Source organism: Alligator sinensis, unplaced genomic scaffold (assembly GCF_000455745.1).
Source record: "Alligator sinensis unplaced genomic scaffold, ASM45574v1 scaffold574_1, whole genome shotgun sequence".
Classification (NCBI taxonomy): Eukaryota; Metazoa; Chordata; order Crocodylia; family Alligatoridae; genus Alligator; species Alligator sinensis.
In genome coordinates this window covers 1,399,980-1,415,160 of record NW_005842106.1, presented here as the reverse complement: position 1 = coordinate 1,415,160, position 15,181 = coordinate 1,399,980, and the positions used below count along the sequence as shown (strand labels likewise).

Sequence of the window (15,181 nt, the reverse complement as noted above, 5' to 3'; positions counted from 1 at the left end):
CGGCGAGCCCGGCTCAGGAACCCCTTCTACCCGCTCAGCCCGGAGTCGTACGGCGCCTACGCCGTCATGTGCCTGTCCGTGGTCATCTTCGGCACCGGGATCCTGGGCAACATGGCCGTGATGTGCATCGTGTGCCACAACTACTACATGCGCAGCATCTCCAACTCCCTGCTGGCCAACCTGGCCTTCTGGGACTTCCTCGTGCTCTTCTTCTGCCTCCCGCTCGTCATCTTCCAGGAGCTCACCAAGAAGTGGCTGCTGGAGGACTTCTCCTGCAAGGTGGTGCCCTACATCGAGGTAACGGCCCCGCTCGCGCCTCCCGCCCCCTGGTGCAGTCTGGGCAGGGCCGCCCGCTGGGGCCTGTCGGCGGCCTCCCTGCTGGCCCCGCGGAGCCGCGAGCTTGTCCCGCTCGGACCAGCCACAAGTTTTTGAAAGGTCACAGCAGAGGGACAGGTGACTTCTTTAGCCAGCCCGCTCTCTCTTGCTTCCTACTTGTGTGCGAAATGAAGAGGCTGGGCATGCTCGTGGCAGCCAGAGCCCTTTGGTTTGCGAGCGGTGGTGATAAAGGTGTGCATCACCCCCTAACAAATGCTTTTCCAAAAGAAAATGAAGTTCCTTGCACCCGCTCCCCCCTCCATTTACCCGAAGTTGAGAGGCATGTGTTGATTGACAGAGCTAGTAAGACCTGAGTTTGCTTTCCCCCAAACTGAACAAAAGTCACTCCTCTTGTTCCTGCAAACACCACTAAACTGGTATTGCTTCCTGCCTCTCCAAAGAGAGAGAGTTATCCCTGCAGAAAGCAATGTTTAAGCCTTTCCAGCAAAGCAAGCAGCTCCTTGCTCGAGGGAGGCGCCTTTATATATTCCAAGATGCATAAATGTGATATATACACTATTAATTTAGGCTTTGACTTCTAGATCCCATGCTTATTTATTTGGTTTTTCTTAAAAAAATGACCCGGGTTTCCTTTAAATCTCTGCCTCTTGGCGACTGTTCAGGGACTCTGCCAAGCAAGCTTTCAGCCAGCTGGCGCGAGTCCTGCTACATTCAGGTTCTCCACTTTATTTACTGGAAGCAGAGCACTGAAGCTTGTTGGTAGAGTGGTAGCCCGTTATGTTGGCAAACGGTACTATGTGCCTGTGACACTGTTTGATGTTATTCTTTAAACTAAGGGTAGCAGTAGGCAAGCAAGAAATTACTGAACTGTTATTCCATTAACCCTGAAGAATGGCTTATTGGACATGAGGGAACCTGCTGTTTCTTTTATCAATATACAGAGTGGCATCAACCACAGTTTAGAGGAGGAATAAATAAACTATATGTAAAGCAACTGTGGTATTTCTTTGGGATTAGGATCAAATACTTGTGTAACATCAGTTGCCACTAAAGTAACAGCTATTATTACATCTCAACAGCAGATATAGTGTATTACTGGTACTTGTGTGGAGCTGAGGCCATGTTATGTTTTGATGCATTGATTTGAGCTCCATGGTAGACCATTGCCGTGATGTGAAAAACTGTTTATGTTTTATGCAAAATAATTCATATATTAGAAATAGTCAAACAAAGAATTATGCAGTCATACAGAATTTATTTTCCTGAGACTAGATAGCTAGTAATGAATACAACAGTGGACTTAAAATTGCAAAATTAAATGTTATGGTAAGTTTTACAATAACTAATATACTAACTGAAATAAGGAATATGCATTTCAATTAAAGCAACACCTACTGTATATGAAATAATTCTGGACTAATAGTGATATTTTTTACTTTCTAATTTTCTTATGCTTGGAGTTGCATAGGAAATAGGAAAATCTTTTGTAGAGCTGATTCTACTTACATGTCAGTAATTGAAAATGGCTTTTATGTCCTGTATTATCTGACACTTGCACAGTATGGGCACATCTTTCTTGAAAATTAATTGCTTATCGAAATAGTTTGAGGTTGCAAGAACTGTGTTCTTTATAAATGGGGAAGGAGTATATCGTACTACATGTTTTAATGAACTTGTTAATTTAAACAGATCAGATATAAATATCATTTTCCAGAAGTCTATAAGCTACTGGTTTTCTTCACTTTTAAGCAAAAGAATATAAGGTTTTATATAGGTGTTAGTTTTGGTTGCTGCTGGCTTTACAGCTAAAGGCCAGTATCTGGAAAAGCATCTCAGTGATTTAGGATTACCCATGGGACCCATACTTCTAAGTCGCATTAAAAGGTTTCAGGTTCTTAAAGTGGGGTTGAAGTACTGAAGTCTGCAAGAGTTATCCTGAGAATGACATGCCGCTGCCACTGACCACTGGAGGGACCAACACTCACCAGTAAGATAGCTTACTGTTTACTTTAAGGCTTTGTAAGTGCCCAGTCTCGACAGGACTGAGCAGCTGGATGACAAGCTCACACCTACCCTGACTGGTGGAGGAACACCTAGTTTTTAGATCCCAAAGTCCCTCAAGATGGGGAGTCATTCTTGGAGCTGTACTTTGGCCTACTGATTGACTTTTATATAACATGAGTGAGAGAAGTCATTGATTCCAAAAACAATGTTTTTTGATCCAGTTCCTACTCCCAATATTTTTTGACCCAGTCCAAAACTTTTTTTGATCCAGTCCCTACTCCCAGCATAGTTTCCGTATATTACACCAAACAGTCATTGGATGAAATACTGATTGAACCTCAAGGCTCCTTCCTCGCAGCTGAGTCTCCTCAAGGCTCCCTAACCCTATGTTACACGGTTATGCTCCCTCTTGTGCTCTCCTTCTGGCCTGGTGATTCTTGAAATACTTTTTTTTTCTGAACAGCTGTAAAGTTTCAAGAGAAGGGACAAGAAGACTTCTGCTCAAAATAGCAAGAAGCCTTGTGGTTAGGACATTCTTAGGGATGGGAGATGTGCATTTAAGCCCTCTCAGGCTAAGGAGGGAATTGGATGCGGGTCTCAGACTTCCAAGGCAAGTGGTTGGGCTGTTATATAAGAGGTGTTATATACCATGACGTCCTCTGGCAGTATTTTAAAGTTAAGAAGTCAGCCCTTCCCAGTTCTTCGAAAGAATAGCTGTAAGTGCCTACTTAAAGGAGAGTGTTCCAAGCTACAGATCCCAGTACAGGGACTTTTCTGAGATGGGCAAGATTTCTATACTCAGTTTTCAGCTAGCTAACTCTAGGAAGGTTTGTGCTTTCTTTGGTGGCTTTCTGATTAGTGTGCTGGCCATTTTGGATGTGATTCTGAGATGCCTTACTCTTCTGTGCATTGTACAGGGAGCCTGGATTCCACTCTGCAAGAAACTTTAAGGTACTTAAATCCTTTACTGGATCTAGTTCCTGGACGCACTCCCACCTTTAGTTTCAAAGTTGCACAAACTTGTTGCTCAGTGGAGAATATCTAGTTACCCAGAGCAAGTTATGTAAATGTGATGTGACTCAGCTTCACTTTGTATTGTATAAAGTCTTAACTAATCTAAATGAACAGTATTGAATATTTTTAGTTTAAGGTTTGTGACTAATTACTATCTGTTAGTGCTTCTTATTGGGTGTTAATAGTGCAGAATTTTCTTACTGAGTACATATAATCACTTTTATAATTGCTTATACACTTTTGTTAATTTATTCACTTTGTGTGTGAATTGTCACTGATATGCCTAAAAGCTTGGTCTTTTTAATAGTGTTTAATTTAAAATGCACTTTCCCCACATATGATTAAGAACTGTTGTAGCAAACTGCAGCTAAGCATATGTTTTTATATCACACATGATGCCACAGTTGGGTCATATGCAACTGCCTTTCAGACTACATAATGGATAAATCCCTGAGAAAAATCTTGAACAGCTTTTGGAGAAATGTGCTTAAATGGATCAAAAGAGCCCTTTACATGTGCCCAACAGGGAGAGAACTGCTGCGGATAAACTCTTGGGAGGATACAGGGGCCAGCAGTGTATCTTCCTCTTCATGTTATTCTTTAATAATCCTACGATCAGCATCTCTTAAATCTATCCACTGTTTTACTTAGGGCCCAGATTTGTATTTAGATATCCAATATAGACATACAGCTTTTAAAATTTGGCTTACATAATTGTGTTCCTTTCCCACCTGTTTTTCTGAATAGAATTCTCTTTAAAGAAGCTTTAGGAGCAGCCACAGGTCAGAATCTGTGGTATGGAGGGCAAGCAGCAACGTGGAATGAAGTGGAGTTGGCAGCTTCCCTTCTGCCAAGCTCTCTAAATGTGAGAGCTAGACCCCTCAGCCTTTTCATGGTGGGAGGAACCCGATTCCTTCAACAGAAGAATTAAAGCAGTGGTTCTCAACTTTTTTAGATCTGTGACACCTCTAGAGAGACTTGAGGTAACCCTCAAAAATGCCAGCTTACTTCCTCCCCCCCTTTCTTTTGACTACAGAAAAATAATAGAGCAACTCTTCAGTTGCAAAGAATTCAGAAAGACTGCAACAAAGCAGGACATGTTAACACTACAGATTCCTAGTTAAAATCTCTGGGTTTATCATGTGAGTCATGTTTGTCCACACAGCAGTGCTAACACTCTGGCATCCTGTAGCCCCTTTGAAAGGATCTCAGGGCGTCCTGGCTGAGAGTCACTGTTTTAGGGTGTAGACAGACATTTTGATTGTATTGCTATTATGCAACTATTACATCTGCATGGTTCTGTAGCAGTAAAAGTGTAGCTAAACCTCCCTGACTTTACCCCTGCTTCCACCCAGTGAAAGTTAGGATGATATAGCTAACTCACTACAGGACATAACAGTTATAGCATAACAGCTGCAGCACACTTCAAGCAGAAGCTTTTTTCTCTTATTTCAAGTGACTACAAGTGCACATTTGTCCATATCCTTAGAAAGGAATTCAACGATACAGAAAGACAGAGCTTCCATTCCCCGAGCATGGGGTCTTATATTTCCCACCTTCCTCTCCACCCCCCGCCCCCCCGCTGCCCCATTTCTCTTACACTGTAAAGGAAAAAGTGTGATAACCAAAATTAATAGCCTTTTTCTTTTTCTGAGTGCTTAATAACCATTAGATAAATACATAAATCCCACAGTGATGAGAGGTAGGATTGATATAACTGGAAGATAGAAAATAAAGAGGTTCAAGAATTCATTTAAGATCATAGTGGCTAGCTTAAGGTGAGAAAAGGTCAGGCATAGAAAAGGTCCCTGCCGTCTAGCCCTTATTCAGATTTAACAGGGACCTCTCAGTGTGATTGTGTGTGAGAATATGTATTTTGCTACTAACATATATAACAGAGGTCAGCTATTTTGGCTAAAACTGAAAATAAAGTTCTTTAAATGTCATGGGGAAAAAAGGTTATATACTAAGAGACTAAATGGTTTAGGGATTCAGAAATGAGCCCAGAAAGCAGTTCCCCTAAGGGTGCCAGTTTGAATTCAGTTCAAGTTGGTAGAGAATTAAATCAGTGCCATCTGAGGCCTAATCTTTAACATGTATTAAATGAGTACATGGCATTGTTCCAGTGTCTGGTGGGTAACTTCCAGCTCACAAAAGCCACCACAATTAGCATTCTTAGTGGAAAGTGATTGATTTGGCCTGGAAAATTAATTACTCTTTCGCTCTAGAGTTGGTCCCTTCAGGGCACATTTGAGGGATGTAGGTGGGATATAATGGCAAAGCTGGCTGTTCTGGACCCATTCCAAACCTGTCAGTACAATCGTTTTGTGCGTGTTGTATTAACAAAATAAATACATATATTTTTAACGGATATTACTAATTTCACTCTTCTAGGGCTACCATTGTACCACATCTTTCCCATTTCTTTCTTTCACCTTTGCAGGATTTCATTTAAATTCAGTGAGGGTTTTGACCAGGATACAGGTATCCAAAAGTACAGAGAATTTTGTAACTTTGAGGCCTTAGATTACTTGTGTCTTGTACAAGTCTGAGCATCTTCAGCACTTATCTAATAATAAATAAAGGTTTTAAAAAGAAGCTTTAAAAAAGCTTTTAAAAAGAAGCCTTTATTTTATAGCTGCATGATGATAGCAGCTACTAGCACTGCTATATTTGGTGTTCCGTCAGCATTTCTTTCCTCTACAAACCTCTGTCTTTAGGGTTTTATAAATTGTCCATAAAATTCACTTTTGGCTTAAGCGTTGCATGCAGCATTTCAGCATGGAACTGAATTTGTGTTAGACTGAGTTTAAAATTGGGTCAGCAATATCTAAGTTATTACATGTGTGGAAAGAAAAAGGCAGCATCTGATACCATGGCACTACTGAATGCTGTCTTGATGTAGACCCCTCTGCTGATATTGAGTGTTTGTATGACAGGGTTGTCCATGTTAAGTCTGAAGGTACAGGTTTTAATAATGTTTAGGTGCTAGCAGATCCTCATGTAAATTAGTGATGAATTTGGTCCTTGCTGAAGGAAATGATTGAATTCTTTACTAAAAATGTATGTTGAGTTTATTGTTAATTGATAGATCTTGAAACAAAGAGAGAACTGAAAATGTAATTTATTAAAATAACAAAAAAAGGACATTTCTTTGAAAACAAAAGGGGAAATGTATCTAACAGACTATCACTTTCTCCAGTGTTCTCAATGAATAGAGTATGAGTGCACTAATGATTAGCTCTTGTATGCTGACAATATGGTTTTAATTTCCCTTTAGAAAGCATTCAAGAACAGCCTTCTGAAATCAGTATTCAATAGCAGCATGATAGTGCATAAGGAAGTGTAATAAATTCAGACTGTGTGTACAGTAATACCTTGATACTAAGGCTCTGTGACCAAATCACAAAGAAACAGCCCCTTTTCCTATGTAAGTGAAACACTTCCACAATAACAACTTTCATGATTATCAAACTGCTTTTCTAATCATGAGCTTGACATGCCTCTTCTTCCAGGGTAATAATCTTGATTGCTAGTATCAGAAGTTTATTGTGATGCTAATCAGCTCTGGTCACTGTATTTATTTTCATTGTCAATTGCTATAATGTGCTAGGTAGTTGTGGCCTTTATCTGTCTCAAAACATAAAGCAGTAAACAGATTTTAAACACTGTTTGATGATATGAGGATGGGGGGGATGTATATATTTTTTGCTTCGTTGTGACTGATATTCAAGGTTCAAAAAGTAGTATATTTAAAATGCTCATTTTAGGTCATTTACTGTGAATACTTAATTGTCTAATATTTTGCAGTATTCAGTGTATTTCTTTTAATAAATATAGAAAATACACAAACATTTTATAGATAAATACATTTGGCAAACTATGTTGGGCAAAGCTGACAAGTATGTAAGGGCCACCACTGTGCGCTGCATTAACAATGTGTTGAGATTATGCAGTTAGTGTAGATACACAACAGTTGTAATAAGATAATAGACTAGGGTCTCAGGAAAAAAATCTTTATAATCTTTTTATGGGTATAACAGGAACAGATAGAGATGGGCTAATAGATTGTCATTCTTGGCTCAAAATCTCTTCATCCAGTGGTCTTCAGGCTTGTTTTTTAATGACCTTATGTCACAACAGGTGTTTAGATAACTGGAGGTTGTTTCAATTGTTGCAGCAGTTGGGGCTGGCAGTGTGTTATGCAGTTAAATGAATTATGTATGCACTTATCCAATATACACTGTGCGTGCTGTGATCCTTTTTGTAAACTGATCAAGCTCCATCTCCAAGCTAGTTTAGTTTTTTTGAGGTGCTGTCCCCAAATCTTGTTCCTCTGAGTTGTAAAGGCTACCATCACATTTCTAGTCAGTTTTCTCATGGCCAGTTTATACCCTTTTGTTTTTGTGCCAACATTGTTCTTTAACTTAAATGAGTTCTTTTGTCTCTGCAGCTCTGCTTGAATCTATTCTGGGAGGTTTCTGGAGCGCCAACATGCCCGCAACACACAACACAAATGTGTCCATGTGCTTGCATATATTCGTTATGGATTAGGATGTGTAGACTTTATATCAGGAAGGCAAATGCACATTACTATTACATTTTAAAAACACACTGGACTACTGTATAAATTGGATTCAACATTTAATATTTATTTTAATGAATGCCCTATCATTTATCTCCCAGGTGACTCTCAGCAGTCTCCTGGAGATTTATATCTAATTCCTGGAGACTCCAGGGCAATCCTGGAGGGTTGGCAACCCAGTCCCCAGTGTTTATCCACTTATGTTTATAGACAGTAATAATATCACCTCTCAGCCGCCTTCTTGCTAGATTGAATAAACCAAGATCTTTTAGTCTCCTCTCATGAGATTACGTTCTTCATTCCCTGTACACCCTAGTTGTTCTTCTCTGAACCTCGTCTATACATCTTCGGGGCTTCCACCTCAACCACCCTTCAGTTATACAAGCCCCTGATGATATATTTAGCAGTCTGCTTTAATTCTGTCCTTGAAAATCTTATTTCTGCTAGTTTTCCCCAGTCCATTTAATCTGCATTGCGTCCATGATCACCTGGAGGCTTTTTCCCAAGGCAAGGACTGAGTGTTGTGGGAGAGTGGCCAGGAGTAGAAGTAGGACAGACTGCTCAAAGCTGTAAAAGATTTGGTTACTTGTTTAACCGAATGAAAGGAGACTGGAAGGGCAGAGCAGAAAGGAAGAGAATGGGTGCAAATAAACTGGCTTGCTCCTCCAGTGAATGTTTTGATGAATTTAGTGCCACAACCAAGGCCTCAGTTCTTCAGTTGGTTTGACAGTGATCTAAGGGCCAGTAAGCAATCCAAGGATTGTGTAGTATATGAAGGACTGCCATAGTGCTCAATAAAATACTGCCTTAATGTAAGTTAGGAATATATACACCATCCTTTCAATATTTTTACGGAAGCAAAAGCAGTAAAAAAATATTCTTTGAAAGATTCCCATGGCAGTTTTGCTCAAGGTGTAGCTTATCTTCCCTACTATCAGATTAGGCCTCTTATTTTCAGCCATTTGTTTATGTTGGATTCTCAGTTCTTGTAAAAAAAAGCTAAGACATCACTTCTTGTTTCATGAGTATCCAAGAAGGCAAGAAACAAGAACTCTGGGCCGTAAGAGGCTTGCCTGGAAAACTAACAAAAGTTTTTTGCTACTTAAAATATATAATCCTATAAAGCTAAAGACATAACAGGCCTGATTCACTATTGTGCTGTATTTTACGCTGGTGGAACTCACTGGAAAAAAAAAATTACTGAATTAGGCCTCTGCTACAGTGACTTATCCCATTTAAAGATTGGCTGCTTTTCACTGACATGCCCTTTTGTGATTCAGCAATTAGATCCATTTATAGTGTGTTTTCTGTATTCTTCAACTATCTAGGCACATCCCAGGAGGTTAAAGATAGAGCACTGATCATAACCAAGGAAATGTGGAGTTTTTTCAATTTAACTTAAATCCTTAGTATTACTGTAACACTTGTGAAGTTTAATATGCAGTTTATTAATAGAAAGAAACACATTAGTGCTGAAATAGTTTATAGAAAAGTAGTTGGAATGTCCTCGAGCCTAGCTCTCACCCACACAGGCTATGAGTAACGCTCATTTACTTAAGTCAAATTACTCATATCTTATGGTGTTTGGGGAGGAATCAGACCCCTGAATTGCTTTAAGGCACTGGAGAAGGTAGTTGAAGTGAATTTCAGTTCATATTTATCCTGTAGAAACTAGTCAGGGTTTATACTGGAGTGTTCCACATTTCTTTTTTTATCATTCTTTTCCATAGAATCATAAAGTTTACTAGTGTCTAAAAACCAGGAAACCCATTGCATGTTCCAGACAAACAATAGCTTTATTTAGCCAAGTTTCATTAATAAATGAACAGTAGAATTTTCAAAGCTGACTTCCGCTATTCCTAGTTTCCTCTTGCCATGTTTCACTGTCTTCAACCTCTAAGTCACTGGTCAGTTAATGTGACAGGAACCCCGTAGGTTATGTTTGCTCACTGTAGATATGCCTTCTTTCATTAGTCACCTTTAACAGCTGCTGAGTCTCCAGTGTCCTAGCCACGGTGCAGTGTAGTAATGCAACTCAGAGACAATCACAGGAGGGGTTTTTAAACCATGTTGGGGGTGGGGACAATACATTTTACTTAAAAACTGCATTCTCTTTTCCCTTGTAATGATGTTCAAGTTCCATTAATTTAATTTTAAGTCTCAGAAATTTTCCTTTCTCCATCTACCTAAAGAGTTTGGCCAGAGCTGGGTATTGACATTTTTGGTATTCATGTTTGAAGATCTGGCTAGAGTTGTTGGAGCCCCTTTAGGGAACCTGTAGAATATGCACATGCTCACATTTATCACGTGTTTCAGGGACAAAAATCCCAAGTCTTAAATTTGCTGATTGGACTCTTCTCAGCCCTGATATATAAAACTTTTTATTAGTTCATTTTGTCATTGTTTCCTTTGAGTGCTTACTAAAGGTTTTCCTGCAACTCTTGTTTTTCTTCAGTCATTTTTATTTTTTTGCTGGTGTTTCCCAAGCTTTATACTGAGCCTTATCAGATAGTTTAACACTCTAAATTAATAGGTTTGCTTATTAAAAATGTTTAAAGTGCTGCTTTGTCATCTTTCACTATTCCTCCAGTTGCAGGTTAATTAATAAGAGATTGCATCTTACTCATTCCATCTCTCAGGAAGCTGCTTCAAAGAATTACCCAACTAAGCCAATGCCTTACAGTTTTAATCCTCAGTGTCTAATAGTTTGCACTGATATTGAATTTTAGCAGTCAGAGATGGTCATTAAATACTGAAGGTCAACATGAATGATACATTTATATAATTGCTTTTAATTGCACAATCTATCTTTACGAACTGTTTTTGAGGTGTACATAAACAAGAATATTTCAAAATTGTGATAGAAATCAGCATACATTTTGAAATGCCCCATTATATAATCTTAAATATAGCATTCCACGTTGTATCCAGTAAGCAAAAATTACAGTCAGTTGCCCAATATTTCCATAAATTTCACCAATAATTATGTGAACATGTGGCTAATTCATTCTAACAAGTATACATTTTTATAAATGATTGGGAAATATAGTTTAACAATTCCTGTTATTGTAATTTCATTGCTCTTTTGCACCAGTACAGATTAGATACAACAACAGGTTACAAAACCATAAGAACAAATGAATTAGAGTGCAGGAAAGCAAAAATCAAGGGTCTAGTCTTGATTTGACCTTGAAGTAAATACAAGTTCTGTTTTTGAATATGACTTTATTAGAAACTGAATTCAGTAAAATGTACTTAAAGTCTGTTATTTTGCAAATTTGTTTGTAGGATATTGAAGGGTAAAATGAAACAAAATGATCTTTTGTGATCTTTTAGTATCAGATTCCTGTTTGCAGTTTTTAAGCTAGGAAAGATGTCCATTACTTAGCATTTGTCTCTTGCAGTGTGTTTTTGGAACTTTATCCAATTCAGTTTTAAAGTATGTATATAATTGGCCAGTGGTGAGAGAGAGGGTGCCTGTGTTTTGGGCTGCCAGAACTGAGCATCTGGCCTCTTACATCAAGCTGGTTAGGATATCTTAAACTGGGTACCCAGCAATGGAGGTACCTAAAGCACTACTCACTTCAGATTAGTGGTAGCTAATATTTTTCAAAATTTCAACTAGGTGCATCTTCATCTTTGCCAGACATATTTAGATGCAGATCTGGCCTTTTTCTGAACAGTCAACAAGGAAGGAATGCTTTTAAAGGAAAATATACATTGAATATTTTTTTCACATTTTAATAGTCTTGGTATTTTTCATCAGCAGTAATTTGGAAACTAATTATATTGAATTTAACTTTACCTGATATATGATGAAGAAAGAAGTTTTAAATGGACAAAAATATAAACAGGTGTAATTAATAAATTAAGTGTACTTTGTTGGTGCTCTGTCCCAGATAGTCATTTAAGCAGTTTATAATCCACATTGCATTATATTTTTATATTCTTTGGACAGTAGCAATATTAAAATGTGTCCCCTTTTCTGCCTCACAGGTAGCCTCTCTGGGAGTCACTACATTCACACTGTGTGCCCTATGTATAGACCGATTTCGGGCTGCCACTAATGTACAGATGTACTATGAGATGATTGAAAACTGCACATCAACTACTGCCAAACTAGCTGTTATATGGGTTGGTGCTTTGCTTTTGGCACTTCCGGAGGTAGTGCTACGTCAGTTGACAAAGGAAGACCCTGAATTTAGTGGCAGTCTGCCAGGGGAGCGATGCGTGGTAAAGATTTCCACTGAATTACCTGATACCATTTATGTATTAGCTCTCACATATGATGGTGCAAGACTCTGGTGGTATTTTGGCTGTTACTTTTGCTTACCTACCCTCTTCACTATTACCTGCTCCCTAGTAACAGCAAGAAAAATCAGAAGAGCAGAGAAGGCATGTACAAGAGGCAACAAGCGACAGATTCAACTGGAAAGTCAGATGAACTGCACCGTGGTGGCTTTGACCATTTTATATGGGTTTTGCATCATTCCTGAAAATATCTGCAACATTGTGACTGCCTACATGTCCACAGGGGTCTCTCAGCAGACTATGGATCTCCTCCATCTCATCAGTCAATTTCTTTTGTTCTTTAAGTCATGTGTTACCCCAGTCCTCCTCTTCTGTCTTTGCAAACCCTTCAGCCGGGCCTTTATGGAGTGTTGTTGTTGTTGCTGTGAAGAATGCATCCAGAAGTCTTCAACGGTGACGAGTGATGACAATGACAATGAGTACACCACAGAACTTGAACTATCCCCTTTTAGTACCATCCGCAGAGAAATGTCAACCTTTGCTTCTGTTGGGACTCACTGCTAACTAACTTTATGGCTTTATTTTTAGTATTTTTCTTTATTTTATTTTTAACTGTATTTTCCTTGTTGGAATAAAATACAAGAAAAAATCTTGATGGTAAAAACTGCTGTGCAAGCCAATTCCCATATTAACAGTTGTGCTTTGGAAAATGATTTCTGTTTTAGTTCTCAAAATAAGAGAAAAAGAGCCGGTGTGTGTTTTTAAAAGCATTAAATTGGTCTGGTGCTAGTCTTTTTCTGTGTGGGGATGAAGAAACCATGTCACTCCATCTGATTTAATTTCTTGCTAGTTTATTTGATAATCACTGTAACTTGATTGCATAGATGCATTTGTGGGTTTTTGCAAAATGTTTAATGTAAAAGATGTGGTGGAGAGTATTTGAAGTTAGTTTAATCCCATTTACTGTACACCATTGTGAGATGATTTGGAGTTTGGAAAATTTACAAAGTAGCATAAAAATAAATAAGATTTTATTCTTTACCTTCAGTGTCAACCCACATTTAACAAGGATATCCATAAAAAATAATAAATTTCTTTATTAAAGACAAAAAAAATCTTTGCTTCATATCGAATACTTTAAATTGATCATATTTAATTTATCATTCTCGTATTAACACTTGGCAATAGAAATTAGCATGTGTAAAGGAGATCGTTATAATGGTATTTGCTTTATGCAAATAGTTTTTAAATGTGTATAAGGAGGGTTCAATATGCTACATTTAATTTCCTTTTCCCATCTGTAGATATACAGTGTTTAAGTTACTTTGTTCTTTTTGAGAAGCAAGCTTTGTTTTCACATTGAATTATATGTGTGACTTCAGTAGTTGAGTTTCCTCTTTACTTTTTTTTAACAGTAAGGTCATATCTTGGGTCTCTGAGTGTAATTCCTGTTGGTGTCAGTGAGAGTGCCACTGCACAGTAAGGGCGCTGTTTTGCCACAGGTTTGGTGACAATAAATGTGAGGGAGCGTAATATGTGGAAAGTGAATTCCTTTTTACTTTGTTTTCCTGGTACGTGCACTTTCAGACCCAGAGGGCTTGACTCAAAGTGCTTTGATGTCTGTAGAAAGATTCTCACTGATTTAACTGTGCTGTGTGGATCAGGCCCACATTCTGAGATGCACCATGAATGTTAAAAACGAGAATTATGGAAACAAGTCATAAGCATTCAGTATGCATCCTTCACAGAGACCATGATCCTCGCATCATTTTTTTAAGAACTGTGTTGTTTTGCTGACTACCTCTTACTCTGCACAGATATAATTTGGGGATCATCTGCTCTAGACACTGAGTATAGTGTAGAGACACCCAAGCTAGCCTGGGTTCTAGAAGTAACCTAGTCAGGACAATGAGGAGTTCTGTGCAAACTAACTTACCTTGCTTCTTGTCTGTGATGGCTAGGCTGCTTATTTAGACTGGCTTGGATGTATCTGCTACATAGCAGACTTCAATGTCAACATAAGCTATGAGACTGGTTTAAATAAGAGGTTCATTCACAGGTAACAAAATCAGCATATGCTCAGCGTGTGTTTTGAAATTAAAAGTAGCTATAACTGATCCAGTCTACTTCTATCTACGTACCTGTTCCTCTCATTATTCTCAGTATTTAGTTATATAGCAAAAACAAAAGAAAGGTTATTAGTCTGAAGAGCTATGCACTTGACTCCTTGTTTCTCTCTGATTTTGAATCAGGCAATCTTTATTGCATTAGGCCTTCAAAATTTAAGCATGTGAATAGTTCTGCTATAACTATTGTTAGGCACAGGCTTAAATTCCTTGCTGAATCTGAACCTAAGTTCTCAAACTGTGGCAATGTGCTTATCAGCTCCTATAGGTAGAAGCTGTTTTGTGGACTTTTTCCCTTTCCAGTCCCATTTCTGTACACCTCCTGTGGAACCTAAAATGCTCGGTTACATAAAATGAATTTCAGGAAAGTTGAAAATAAACTCCCTCAACAAAATGGTTACAACTACTTATCTACCCTAAGCCCTGCTGCTTTTTTATGCTACTTCTTCCCGTTGCTAAAAAAATCTGCTATAGGAAACAAATCTTCCCTCTGCCCTGTGTTAGCTATGAATTTGCAGCCAGAACTTGGTTCTGTTTGCTACCCCTCCAATTTTGGTAAGGTGTGACATATACACCAAATACCTGGAAAAGTGATCACAGGAGCCACATGACGATACAAGAAAGTGCTTGTTTTTGCTTTATTTGGCCAAAAAATCACCTGGAAGCTTTAATAGCTGCATTTATGAAATGCAAGCATGATGCTCCATTAGGGCCACACAGAGCCACTATTCACTGGGGGAGATAAAGGAGCATTAATTTTTCCTTCAACTTTACAGCCTGCAATAAGAGCATCCACATGGCATCAGGAACTACTGTTTGCTAGAGATGAAAGGCTTTGTATCCCATCCAGTTCTTTCCTCAGTGA

At 38.6% G+C, this 15,181-nt stretch overlaps 1 protein-coding gene across 1 annotated transcript; it reads left to right on the top strand.

Moving 5' to 3' along the window:
* Positions 1 to 13,686, top strand: GPR37 (G protein-coupled receptor 37; the record flags this gene model as incomplete). The annotated part of the gene is made up of 2 exons (XM_006024529.2): positions 1 to 297; positions 11,936 to 13,686. Coding segments are annotated over 2 exons (1,116 nt in total), but the record flags the coding sequence as incomplete, so codon positions are not given.
* Between the last annotated feature and the right edge of the window lie 1,495 nt (positions 13,687 to 15,181).